At 35.8% G+C, this 15,032-nt stretch overlaps 1 protein-coding gene across 1 annotated transcript in view; it reads left to right on the top strand.

Annotated features, from left to right (window-relative positions):
- CLS (cardiolipin synthase) overlaps positions 1 to 15,032 on the top strand; it is a 119,418-nt gene that overhangs the window by 27,453 nt on the left and 76,933 nt on the right. Inside the window, exon 3 of the mRNA XM_090379834.1 lies at positions 14,021 to 14,150. Within this exon, the coding sequence (XP_090235960.1) occupies positions 14,021 to 14,150 (130 nt within the window). The remainder of the gene's footprint in view (positions 1 to 14,020; positions 14,151 to 15,032) is intronic.

Below are 15,032 nucleotides of genomic sequence, written 5' to 3'. Positions count from 1 at the left end.
TATCTTTAATCAATTTCTAAATGCCTATAAATATTCAACGACGGATTCTGCTTTAGACTCAGAAATACAAATATTAACTAGCAGATTCTTGAACAGGGGTTATCCCATTAACACAATAAATCGAATTAGGGTACAAGCTAAGGATAGGATACAAAATACTGCACCAATCAACAATAATAATATCAAAAAATACTTTATTTCTGTCCCATATGTTGAACAGTGGCACAAACAGCTTAACAGATTCTTTAAAGATACCGAATTTAAAATTATAGCTAGGCCTATACGGAAGTTACACACTATACTGAACAATCGCTCGGTTCTTTCGGCATTCGCAACACAAATTAATGATCTAGTATACAACATTTCTTGCGGTGATTGCGACTCGTCTTATCAGGGTTCGACGCGGTTTTCTCTTAATATCCGTGTAAATCAACACGAAGCCTCAGTTCGTGCTTCTCGTTCAGCAGCGTCAGAATTAGCCTTTCATGCCATTAACGAAAAACATACTTTTTTATTTAACGAGGCCAAAATACTTAACGTTCAACGTAATTATACGCGACTATTAATTGCAGAAACCGTTGAAATTAAATTACACGAGAATTCTGTTAATGTTCGGCGGCCATATTTGATCTCCGATGCGTGGACCTTTACGGGCATGCGCGAAGACACATAATCACTATTTAAGTTGCAGGTTTAGCCGGATTCGGTAATTTTCATTCCTGTGATCACGACAGTCGGTCGAAAAGCATTGTCAGCTTCAGGAAGGAAAATCGTTTTGAATATTTTCGTTAGATTCTTTTAATTGCGTTAATTTGAATTTTAATTGTTTTGAATTGATTTTGAATTGTGTTAAATTGATTATTTAATTATTTATATTTTACTTTAATTATTTATATTTTACTTTAATGTACCGGTAAGTTGTCGATTTTTTCGTTTTTTCCGTTTTAATTTCTGGAGGGTATCATACGGAAGTGTTCCACGTACTATATTGAGGTAAACTCCTCTTATTAATTTACTAATATTATTATCAACGTAGAACATATTGAGTATTTCAGCTCTGATTCATACTATCTAGATACATACTACTATGCACTATCATGGAATATCCTTACGCCAAGCTATAATTTACACCAAGTTCTTAACGATAAACATTTATCCGTACAAGAATTGCTGGATAAAGCAAAATATGAAGAACGGATGGAAAATCGGAAAAGACTGGTGCCAATAATTAAAACTATTCTACTTTGCAGTAAGCAAGGAATACCGTTAAGAGGTCATCGAGACAGTGGGCCCATTAACTTATCAGAAGCTGTAAACTACAATGAAGGAAACTTTCGAGCTTTGTTAAGGGAACGGGTTGACGCCGGGGACACTGTTTTAGAAAATCATTTAAGAACTGCCGGTAAAAATTCGTTTTATACTAGTGCAGGCATCCAGAAAGAAATAATTGAATGTTGTTGTTCTATAATTCAGAAACAGATTGTGAAGAAAGCTAAATATTTTTCTGTGTTGGCTGATGAAACTACAGACATTTCAACAATCAACAAATGTCGCTTTGTATCAGATACGTAGATGAAACAAATTTTCTTTCATTTGCCCCTCTAAATTCTGCAACTGGTGAAAATATAGCGAAAGAAATAATTAATCAACTTTAAAAATAAAAAATATCCGCGGATGGCGCTGGGGCAATGAGCGGCAGAATAAATGGCATCCAGGCTCATATACAAGAGTTAAACCCAAAAGCACTTTACGTGGCCTTAAACATCTCAATCAGATCACCTTGCAGGTGCTGTAATTTGCACAACTGAAGGCTTTCATGGTAGGAGTACCCCTTTGTTCCATTCATCAATCTCATTGCCCTCTGCATCCGTTTCAACAGATTTACATCTTTCCTAAAATGAGGTCTCCAAATCTGTATGCATTACTCAAGATGCGATCTAACCATTGCCTTCTTCAACAGGATAATAACTTCTTTATCCCTGCTAGCAAAGTTCCTATATATCATAGATAAAATCCCATAAGCTGTCCTGACAGCCTGCCTGCATTGCTCAGAGAACTTCATATCTGACTGCACAATTACCCTCAGGTCTTTTTCATTTTCCACTATCCTGAGTGTTGTACAACATAGTTGGTACATTAACCTGGGATTACTGCTTTCCTTATGCAGTACTTTGCATTTGTCAGTGTTAAACTTTAACTGCCATTGTTCAGCCCATTCCTTTAATTGCCATTGCATCAGCTTACCCTGTTTACTCTCATTAACCTCCTTGCCAGTCAATTGTATCATCTGGAAACTTTAGACATTAAGCCTGCTATACCTTCATTATTATCATTCATAAATACTGAAAACAATAATGGGCTCGGCACTGAACCCTGGATGACTCCACTAATAACATTAGCCCTCAAAGAGTAGTCTGTTAATAACCACTCACCATCTTCCACTTAACCTATTTTTTGCATCCAGGTAACAAATCCAGTTTTAGTGCATTCCTGTTTAGATGATCCTGCATTACTTCTTTAACTAGTGACTCCATTATTTTCCCAGGAACAGAAGTTAAGCTAACAGGTCTCTAATTACTCATGTCATCTTTTGATCACCCTTTGTGAATTGGGAATACAATTGCACATCTGTAGTCCACAGGGACCTCTCCTGAATCCAAAGATGCTCTCATAATTATGGCTAATAGTTTGCTTACCTTTTTTGCTGCCTCCTTTAATGTAATTGGATGAATCCAATCCAACCCATGCAATTTGTTGAAGAGAAGTTGATCTCAACGACTTCTCTTCCAGTTTCTCCTTAATTATCGCTATATGATTTAACTTCCTGTTAGATTTCGCAGAACTTCTGGAATTTCCCTCCCTAAAGAATTCTTCATGCATGAATGTAGGCACAAAATACCAAGGATGGATACAGAAAGATCCGTGAATGTGTGTAGAATTGTTGAAAATGCTATGAGCTGTTACAGCAGTTTATAACAACAAAGAAGTCAAAATGCAGTTCTTTCTAGATTCTTCTTTCATCCCTAAAGGGAAGATCAGCTTCAACATCTGTTTCTGCTGAGATCCTAGTAGGAAAATATTCCTGCTTTTTTGCTTACCTTAAGTTTACACTCTTACATTGCGTATTTGAACAATCTGAAAATTAATAGTATCACAGATTGTTATTGTAGATAATGCAAATACAATATCTAAGGTTCCTCAACTTTAAGATGTTTTGTTGTACACATGTTTTTGCTTTATTGCATAACTTATGTATTTAAAGTTTATATTTAGATGTTTAAATGTTGCAGCTACATTTAAACCTATGCTGCCAACATGTTTGGAAGATGCCACTTTTTAAAATTTTTCTGTTTTCATTTCAATATATTACGAATTATGAGAAATAAAATTTTTGTTTGGTGTTTTGCAGATGCCAAAGCAACAAAAAGCATCTTTCTTCTACTTAGCTCCCATTCCCAAATAGCATCTGTGAGACACCAGTGAAAGCTGTCTAATCTTGCCATAGAACTTTGGTTTTGCTGGGTAAATGCAAACAGCTGATAAAAATACAAATGTTTACATTGCATCTGTGTTTCAATTCAGGGAGATGAATGACCTTAAATTCTAAAAATATAACAAAAACATCATCATTATTTATTGGTTTCCTCATTCAATTTAAAAAAAAAAAAAGGATTTTTTTTGTTGTTATTGAGTGTAATGCATCATAATTAATAGAATGCCACTTCTGTCAGTTCAGTGAAAAAGCTCTTTTATATATCTATATATAAAAGATTTTATACATAATTAAAACAGTGTGTCTCACAGTTACCCTGTGAGTGCATTTGTTCAATTTAGGAGTGCAAATAACAGAGGTTTAATATTTTCATGTAGAGAAATTGTGCCTTAAAATCAGCCAGAAATGCTAGCGATGTCAACTGGTTAAATTACACTAGCCAACATTATTTTTACCTCCAAGAACTTAAATACTGTTTTTAGCCAATTTTTATGAATAGATTTCGAAAATCGCCATGATAGTTTCACATCATGTCACAGTTATTAAATACGGAAGGAGTTACATTTTACCAAAATATGCCAGTTTTGCATAAACTAGCCAGTAATGTATGAAATACTAATTTATTTTAAGAGATATAAGCTAATTCTTTTAATTTTAGCAATTGATTCTGGCCTCTGTTTTCTTGATCAGACTTTTACTTATGGTTCTTAAGTTCAAATTCCGATGCAACAATTTACAATTTGAAGAGAGCATACTTAGTATTTTTGGTGAGGATTTTTGTAGGCTGTGCCAAGGTTTTCCAAATATTAACTGATCGTGACATGTTCTCAGGATTGTAAATCTATCTTCCAAACATAAACAGCCCCTTGAGAGTAGGAGGGTACAGCCCGCAACCACTTTCAGTGTTTTCACACAAGTAGAACTAGTAAGTTGCCACGTCTATGTACAGGTGACCCCCGCTTAATGCTGATAATTCGTTCCAGAAAAACAGAGCACTAAGTGAATCCATGCTAAGTGAGCGCTGCATTCCCATAAGGTAACATATGTATTTGTGAGTTGCAGTTGGTGCCATATGATATTTCCTAATCAATGCACAAATTTTAAAATCTTCTCCCTGGATTTGAATATTAAAATTTTGACTGACAAATGTCAGTCAAAATATTTAATATTCAAATATTTGTACATATAAAATATTTCGCATTACATATGTATATAATTATATGGTAACTACTTACGTATCAAAATTAAACTTAAAATCCCAATTAAAATCATGAATTTAATTGATTTTAATTGATTTAATTTAATTGATGAATTTAATCATGAAAAATGTGACGATTTTGGGTTGAACTTTGGCCCCTCTTCCTGGTAAACTAAAATTGGTTTTAATTTTAAATCCCCTGCAGTGTTTACCACCCAACAATAAAGTCAACCCATCCTTCGCCACTTTGAAACTTGGAATGTTTTTTTTTCTTCTTTCAATATGAAACTTCTTTTAGGCATTCGTTTCCAAAAAAGTCCTGCTTCATCTATGTTAAAAACTTGAGAAGTATAGCACATAATACCCCTCTTCAATAATTTTAGCAAGCTTTTTTTTGAAAGTTTCGGCTCCTTGATCTGCACTTGCAGATCAAGGGCTTCTCCCTGGATTTTAAATCTATTCAACCAGCCCTTACTAGTTTTAAATGGTTCCACTTTTTTTTTTTTTTTAGGTGCGTTTTCTTTAGATCATCATCATATAGGCTAATCTCTCTCTCTCTCTCTCTCTCTCTCTCTTTTTTTTTTTTTTTTCAGGTGAGTTTTCTTCAGATCATCATATAGGCTAATCTCTCTCTCTTTTTTTTTTTTAATAATATTTAACATAACTGAATTCTGCATCGGATATTATTTTCAATAAAATTAGTTAGTCTCCATTTCAATCCTAATAGCCGGCCTAGCCCTAGTTGCTTGCAGTGGAACACTTGCCTTTCCTGCTGCTAAAATTAATTCTTTAATTTTTATAATTGTTCTTACAGTTAAAACTGCCAGTCCTAAATTATTGCACATATCCGCTGGTTGTTGACCAGAATCGATTCCCTTCAAAACGTCTAATTTAATTTTCAAATTCAGTCTTTTTCTTACATTTATAGTCTTCGTACTGCGTCCAGATGTCGTTGCTTTTTCGTTCTTATTCACCATTATTAACTCTTCAAAAATGTAACTGTGTTGGTTGCATTAATTATGATACAATGTTCGAGTAAACTGTCTGTTACGCATGATGTCTAATACTGTACTGAGTGATGACTAGACTTCGGATAAATGCATATAATACAAATATTACAAGCAATATACTTGATCATTTTTTAAAATGTTGATCTCGGAACTACATAACAAGTCACTGTACTGTACTTAAATTAGCGTGTGAGAAAATTTCACTGAGCGTGGAAAAATTCCTCAAGTCAGCGTGGGAAACGTTTTAATGCTGTTTTGCTATTCATTTTCAAGCTGTCGACTCCATCAAATGAAATGATGTCGTTAAATATGCCAAAAATGCAATCTGTAAAAGAGCGTTATAGTGATTTGTGATAGTGTTATAGTCAGATACAGGTTATAATATAAGAACAGCATTATAGCGAATCAGCGTAAAACGAACTGCATTATAACAAGGGCCTGCTGTACTATGTAGTGATAAAAATTGAATGTTTTTATATTATTAGCTGTATGGTGCAAGGAAGCCTGAGGCTTATGCTGCACCAGCCAAAAAAAAAAAAAAAAAAGAATTCCCGAGTTACACTGAGAGAGAGAGAGAGAGTCAAAGTAGAAGGGAATCACCAAGAAAGAGAAGAATGATAATATCCAGCTCAGGACCCTGGGGTTAAATATTGTAGTGTTAAAAACTGAATTTACATTTTCAGAAATTCATTTAGTGCTACATTGAATGAGCAAACACATGGAAGTGTATCAATCATCCAGACACTTTTTGTTATGTTTGTGGACCCAAAGACTCAAAGGAAAAATATCTATGACATTGCAAAACTTTCGTATTCTTTTTATTTCAGATGTAAAATTGGTGATCAAGACAAACATTGGGTATCTCACAAGTGTTGTATTACTTACACAATGAACCTTAGGAAGTGGTTACATGGCAAACCCAAAGTGGTACCTTTTGCAGTCCCTATGGTTTCGCGAGAACCACCTTTGGCGATCATTTAAGGTGGTAGTACATGGTTTTTTGGGTAATAGGAAAGAAGAAACTATGAAATTTGGTGTCTAATTTGCTACAAAACGTGCTACAAAAACATAGGCTGTCGAATGTCGTTGAAAATTATTTTCTTCATTCCCATCTCAAATTTTTCCCCGAAAATCTGGGAGAGGTGAGTGATGAAAAAGGGGAGCGGTTTCATGAACATGTTATTTCCACAATGGAAAATCGGTACCAAGGTCGCTGGGATCTTGTAATGATGGGGGATTACTGCTGGTTCCATGTGAGAGAGAGGGAGAGAGCAAGCAGGAAGACGAGAAAATCCCTTAGTAGCAAACATTTTTAAGGACAATTACAGGTATGCTAATTATATATTATTGAAATATAACTGTTTCGCTATGATTTATGATAATTTTTCCAAAGTTAAATGAGTTATAGAGAAAGTGTAATATTTTTTTTACACTTGTATTACAAACTTTACATATCCCTTTATTTAACATTAAACGTTTTTACATCTTTTGATATAGACGTGATAGAGACTTTTTGTGGTGATTTTCGGAATCAGCACGTTTATTCCCTCAGAATCACATAATTTCATTGCGGAGGTATAACAAAAAATATTTTTTGTTGGCTAGTGTTATTTTCATTACTTTCTGTTGATAAATCTCCCCCACTTAACAAGATCGATATAGCACTCTGTTCTTACAATTCTAATTAAGAATGCCAAGCAGGGGGATACCTGTATAATGATATTGCTACTTGCCACCTGGTTGAAGAGACCTGAATTTTTCTCCTTATAAACTCGAGAATTTCTGAAACGCACTTCAACATGCCTGAGTAGCTAGTCTCGATGGAGGGTGTATAGGGGTTCCTGTATTTACTCTTTGCCTCTTCTATCTGTCCCTTCAGCATTTATATGAATTAAAAAAAAAAAAATGTAAATTCGAAAAATCTGTCAAACATGTTGGCAATATAAATGAATGTGAATATATTTGTATTCTAAACATAAACTGATTAACTATATAATTTTATAGTTTGTTTAATATTGTAGATTTTTGAAAAGTTTAGTTTTGCTTCCTCCCATCCATCCATCCATACAATGAATGGGTTGAGAAGAAAAGAGAATTTTGGGCTTCAATTTTTGTAGATTACAATTTTTATGAACTTCATAAGAAAGGAAGGTTGTTCCAGAAAACAGAAGTAGAATATGCAGATGTTATCTGCATATTCTACATGTCCAAGATCTAGATGTCAACTTCAACAAGTTTAGTCAGAATCGACAGTATAGAAAAAGAATACTCTGTAGTGGGTGACCAAAGCCACCACTATTATAACCTAAGTCCTAATCGATGTATTCTCTTATTCAATTCAATGTACAGTATATAATTATGCTATTGGATGTGGGATCCAGAAAAGTGGCCCCTTACATTTCGCCTCCCACATTTCGCCCCTGGCACATTTCACCCTCTGTAGATAATGAGTAGGTTACAAAAATGTAAATAATACGCCTAATTTTTGTAATAATTCTAATTTATTTTGTTTTAATAGAATAAATGCACATTATTATTGTTTAAAACTTGAAGTTGTAAGGTAATCAATCACATTACGATTTTGAAAATCTCGGACTATTCTTTTGATTCTAGCAGAAATTGCAGCATACTTCTTGTTTCTTTGATTGCCTGAATTACCGGCAATTAGTTGTGTAATTTCGAAATTGTGCAGCCCTTGTTGTTTCTTTAAAGAATCAATGAATTAATAAATATTTGGGAATAAAGTAGCACAAGTTTCGTGAAATCCCCTGTGTCACCCATCCACGCCATTGTTGGTACGTTGCTGATCATTCAGTGTTCGTGTGTAAACATTCCACAATTTGATGGCAAAAATGGGTAATTGCCGGCCTCTCCGTTATCTTCTTCCAATATATGTATCTTCAAAGTAGTTTGCAATCACCGTAGCTTCAATGGGGAAGTCATCAGCTTCAACTAAATCTTCAAATGCTTGAATAACATTAGCAGGAGGAATAAATGCCAATGCCAGAATCATTCGGATCTAACAAGCAAATTCATGGTCTTGTTTGTATCAGGCTTTTAAACCTTCATTCTGTACCTTTTGCCAAATGCTTTGGGAAAGATGATAAAAACAACTGGTCTTTACAATACCAGGAAATTCTTGTTGGAAGGCTTGCATGGCACTTTGTTCGAAATCTGTAATAAGTCGCTGGGGTTGGAGACCCGGTTGTAGATTTTTAACTTCTTGAAGCAACTTGATGTATGTGGCACAAGTTTTGTTTGGCAGAAGCACGTAGACCACTGGAATAACTGCATTGAATTGAACCACATGAATTGTATAAAGCTGCTGGAAATGCGTGGGCACTATGCTAAAAGTTCCATCAGAAAACCACTCCTAGCTATGTGCCAATAACTGAAGATTGTTACTAGTGGAAAAAATAAGCGTGCGACCCGGGATCAGTTCGTCCTGAGAATCATACATCAAAAACTGTTGTACATTGCCATCGATAATAATTTCTTGATAATTTTGTGGAATTACTAGGTCCTGGAGATTGCTCGGTAAAGCAGGAGTACCATTGTTGCATCGAACATGATGAATGGTTCTTTTCAGTGAATCCTTTTTAGGAAGTAATGCCGTGACATTGGCATGAGCCTCTGCAATTACTGATGCAACAGTTTGCTGTGGCCGTTCGTTCATGGTTGTTGCATGTTGCCGTATTTGGCCAATCAATTGCAATACTTCCGACCTTGCAGCTTGAGCTGCATGGTTATGTTTTGTTACGACTTTCACAACTGGGCCTTCCAAACCCTCTGTCCAAACACACCCTTTGCAGGTGGAACATTTTTCACAAACCCAGATTCCATGTTGTTCATCTATAGTTCTCTTTGAAAACACGTAAATGTGGTTGTTGTCATTTACAAATTTTCTTTTGCCTCTTATTGATGGAACACTTTTTGCCCAGGCACCTCCGTAGCCAGGTGGGCAGGAGCAGCAGTGCATAGCACACGCTTCTTGATTAGACCAGGGTTCGAGCCCGTGCCCACCAAATACGGAGGATGCGGAAAGGTCAGGGAATGACCACCGCATATTTCCGGAGCAATATGGCCTTAGTTGCTAATGCTCCAAATAACAAACAAACTTTTTGTCCTTGTACACACAGGATTAATCAATCAACATGCAAAAATAATACGAAGATATTGCACTGCCTGCGATGCTCAGCTGTTCACGCAATGCACTGCCAATAATGAGGTGGCGAAAACAGCAAACACGCGCTGTCCACTGCACCAGGAAATGTGAGGAGAGCCAGATGCATGAACTTTTATTGTTTGAATTTAAACAAATCAGAACAAGATTCACTTGTTACTGAAAATACTCCTATAAGATTAGTCACTGTTCCCTCCCCCCATGTCTGTCACTAACCACGTGACTATCGCCTTCATGGTCAAGTATGTATTCTTTCCATTGTGAAAGGATTAACAGGTCCAGTTAATCCTTTCACAATGGAAAGAGAACCCTGAAGACATACAAAAGGGAAGAAATTAGTTTAAAAGCTACGTGACAATTTGGACGCAAATGTAATTTTGAAAATTTGTTCGGAAAAGTTAAGAGTTATTGTAAGTTCAGTTCGAGTAATCGAGAGAGTTTAACATTGAATCTCCACTAAACGGACTGGGACTTCAATAAAAATTCGAGTTATCGAGAGTTGACTATTTACATTTTTGTAACCTACTCATTATCTACTGGGGGTGAAATTTTCCTGGGGCTAAATGTGAGGGCTACTTTTCCGTAAAGCATTCGATGTACAGTATATTCTTATGTTATGTATTTTGCGACTAATGTTCTGTACACTCAATGTTTAGCATATCCAATTAATTTCTCTATTTTTCTAATACGTTATTTAAATTATTCATTATTATTGTAATCTTTTATTTTTTTTTTGGTTTATTCAGGCAACTTTATTTTTACATTACATTGCATTGTTAACCACTGGCCAATGTGCCATGGTGACAGGCAGTTGCAATTGCACTACTATGTACATCACTATCCCTGTGTTGCAGTAAAGATTTTTTTCTCTCTCTCTAATATAGATGAAGAAGAAAAGTTAGTTCAGTGAGGTGTGGTTAAATATGAAAGGATGTCAGCTACCTCATACATGTGTTCGGAAGAAACAATGTCTGTGTGATAAGGAATGTAGTAAGTTTGTAATAGAGGGAGGGAGGGAGGGATCATTAATTAAACCGATTGCTCTCTTTTGGAAGGAGTTAATGATATTTAAAGTTTGAGGTATTGGCCTAAATTAGCATTATTAGAGGCATTTGATGCAAGAAAGCAAGCTTATGTAGCATCAGCCAAAAAAAAAAAAAAAAAAAAAAACCACTTCCACTTCACCCCTCTGTTCGTTCAAAATACCTGTCCAGCTGAGCCTTAAACTTATTTAGGCTATCAACTTCCACGACAAGGGATGGAAGTCTGTTCCACCAACCAACCACCCGCTGGCTAAAGGCAAACTTCCGCACGTCTATCCTACATCTGTCTTTCCTCAATTTGAATTTATGCCCTCTCAGGTGATTATTCTGAGCGAGAGGAAAAATCCCATCAGCATTGAGCATGCTCAAACCATTCAAGGCTTTATACACCTCTATCAGATCACCTCGCTGGTGCCTAGCCTCCAGACACTGTAATTTGCAAAACTTAAGCCTTTCTTCATAAGAGCACCCCTTTCTTCCATTCACTAATCTTGTTGCTCTTCTCTGTACTCGTTCCAGCAGCTCTACATCCTTCTTGAAATGAGGCCTCCAGACCTGTATACAGTACTCTAGGTGTGGCCTGACCATTGCCTTATACAAGGGAATAATCACCTCCCTATCTCTGCTAGAAAAATTCCTATATATCATTGACAATATACACCATGAGCTACTCTTTGCAACCCGTCTGCACTGCTCAGAGAACTTCATATCTGCCTGCACAACCACCCCCAGGTCCCTTTCATTCTCTACCACTGTCAGTGTAGTACACAGAGTTGATACGTTGCTCTGGGGTTGCTGTTTCCCATGTGTAGTACTTTACATTTGTCAATGTTAAACTTCACTTGCCACCTCTCGGCCCATCTGCTCAACCTTTCGAGATCCTGTTGCAGCAGCAGTGTCAGTAGTGTCCTTGACAACCCTGCCTACCTTTGTATCGTCTGCAAACTTGGACATTAAGCTTGATATACCATCATCAAAATCATTTATAAATACAGAAAACAAGAATGGACCCTCCACTAATGTTATTAGTGGAGCCCTGAGGGACTCCACTAATAACATTAGTCCACGACGAGCAGTGTCCATTGATTACCACTCTCTGTCTTCTCCCCCCCAGCCACCCCTTTATCCACAGCAGCTAATTTGCCTCCAATGTCACACTGCTCCAATTTGTGCAGCAGTCTTCCGTGTGCAACAGTATCAAAAGCCTTTCTAAGATCCAAGTATATAATATCAAAGTTATTCCCTGCATCCAGTTCCTTTGTGACTGCATCATAGTATCCAATCAAATTGGTCAGGCAAGACTTCCCATTAACAAAACCATGCTGTGTCCGAGCTATAACTGAAGTCTTGTCTAAATGATCCTGCAGTGCTTCTTTAACTAGTGCCTCCATTAATTTTCCTGGAACAGAAGTTAAACTCACAGGTCTATAATTACTTGTGTCAGCCTTTGATCCTCCTTTGTGAATTGGGGTCACATTTGCACATCTCCAGTCCGTGGGTACCTCCCCTGGGTCCAAGGAAGCTCTCATAATTATGGCTAATTATGAGATGTGGGAACAATATTCTGTAGTAAGGCCAGTTTAAACAGCTGCTTAGATTAAAAAAAAAAAAAGTTACACCAAGGGTAAAAAAAGAAAGCCTAGTTTATTGATATAAAAAGCAGTATTTATGATATGTTTATGCTAGGAAAAATTAGAAGTAAAGGTTAATTCCAGTAAAAATGTGTGTCCATAGCATTCGGTGTTGAAACAATATAAATAAGACAAAGAAATTACAAGAAATAAGACAGAACTTTAACTACATCCCCCCCTCGTACTACTGGAGAATTACTTGGAGATTAGCATTTAAGGAATATCAGAATAAGGGTATGATGAAGATCTCCAGTCAGCGAAGAGAGGTCATAAATGTATAGAAGAAAAAGAGCAGGTGAAAAAGAGAACTTTAGTAAGTTGTTGTTGAGGAGTTATGAGTATAGAAAACCATCTGCTCTCACATGAATGGTCAGGGAGGAAAACTACCTAGATGCAAAGGCAGAGCATAAGATGGGAGCTTGCTTAGAAGACTTCTGATACATGTTTAAAGGCCTCATTCAGATATACATTGGATGAGAGGAAAAAAAACACTGAACCACTTTGAAAATAAAAGAAAACACATTACAAATCACAAATTACACATTTTTGCATGTTTTTATCTGTAAACTCTGACAAATAGTTAACAAATGCTGTCTTTTTCAAACACAGTGCAATTTTTTTTCATTCTTTTGCATTTGCAGTGTTTATCATACCAGTTGGAAGCCTTAGAGCAACTGCTTGTTTTTCCCCAAACTTTTCCATGGAATTTTTCCATAGATGATTAACACAACATATTATTGTCAGTGAGTTAGCACTGGAGGAATTGTGTTGGTGATTGTGTATCAGATGGGAGGTTCAAGAATGTCCAAGAATAGGTGAATGTTGGATTTCTCCATTAATTTGGAAAAAGATTGAGTGCAGTAGGGTGACATAAAGGGAGAGATTTCTCACCCTTAGGAATTGACTAGATGAGCAAATTTATATGCAAAGGTAAAAACACCAGTGCAATTAGAGTATAAAAAGATGATACAAAACAGGAGTTAACTCAGATTTTTAAGAACAAATCTTTGTGTCAAGATTTTTCAAAATTCTTCTAATCTTTTTCTGTCAGAAAACCAAAGGAGGCACTCTGTGGGATGCATTCAGTAATGATATGAAATTTGCCAAGACCATTGGTGCAAGAATTAAAGGAAAAGTAAGATGTTTATCTTTGATGCAGTTGCAATAGAATCATCAGAACATAACAGATTGTATGTATCAGTAGAAGTTGCAACAGTAGCGTGGACAAGAGATCAGGAAGCTCAACTACCATTTTGACAAAAGGCAAGTTCCCCACTTTTGTAAATTGTGTTTTGATCTTTTTGATATGTTTAATTTGAATATCTAAAACATGGATCCAGACTTATTTGCTTCACTTCATTCCTGTACATGATATATCACTTTTTTTTTTTATTTGTCTTTGTTACTGTATTATCACTTCATTATAAGTTTCTTTTTCTTAAAGTAATTTAATTTTTAACAGCTGGATGGTTATATAGCTCGTAAATTTCCAAATCAACAGTCAGTGATTGGCAGCTTTCTTGACCCTGCTGCAGACAAATTTTTAGTGGCCACACTCTTTTTAACATTGACTAGTGTAGGACTTATTCCAGGTAACTCTGTTTATATTATTTTGTTATAATTTTCAAGCATATTATTATGTAGGTGTAGTGTGACTATTTGATTAGTTGATATTAATTGTAGTTATATTTAATTCAAGCAACTCGATTCTGAATAAGGATAAAGTTAACTTAATTCTGTAAAACAGGATCACTAAATTTCTTCTGGGTATAGGAATCTCCTACAAACTTGACTGCATAAAGTAAAAAATTAAGTCATACTGAAAAAAAAAAGTTTTTTTAAATGTGCTTTCCATATTCAGTGACTACATATGCCATTGCATATTTTTTGATATCATTTGGAAAGTTTGAGTGGCACATATCACTTTGCATAGAAATAAAATTTCAAAAATGTCAAAAATTTTGTATTTTGAAAAATTTTAAGTTTTAGTGGTGTTTGTACTTTAAAACAATGACTTTTGTGACAAATTTAATACCACTTTGAAGACTATCCAAGCCTGAAGAAGATGTTTAGGCAATTCCATAAAGCAACATCAAGTGATGTCACAACATCACCACTGATGGAATTTTGGAAGGGAAAAATTCAACAGTCATTCAAACAAAACTTTAACAAAAATTCAACTGTGTTATAGCCTGGTAAGCAGTTTTAATTTGCTGCATGAATGCTCCTTGGAAGCCTCTGTAGCTAGCCATTCCATGAAGATGAGAGCTTTGAAAATCAGGCTAATATTGATTGAGAAATTCTCTCTTTGGCTAGTCTGTGAGACTTGAATTGGATGCAGAGGTGTTGAAGATGTGGTTCATTCTCATGAAAGGGAACTCTTAAGGCCTGCAACAGTTGTAGTCTGTCATCAGCCATGACAGCAGAGAAGAGGAAAGGGAACAGAATGATCATATCACAACTGTAGAGTTCAA

This window comes from Mastigoproctus giganteus, chromosome 8 (assembly GCF_048544385.1).
Source record: "Mastigoproctus giganteus isolate SK-2022 chromosome 8, ASM4854438v1, whole genome shotgun sequence".
Lineage (NCBI taxonomy): Eukaryota > Metazoa > Arthropoda > Arachnida > Uropygi > Thelyphonidae > Mastigoproctus > Mastigoproctus giganteus.
This window is presented reverse-complemented; position numbering and strand designations above follow the sequence as displayed.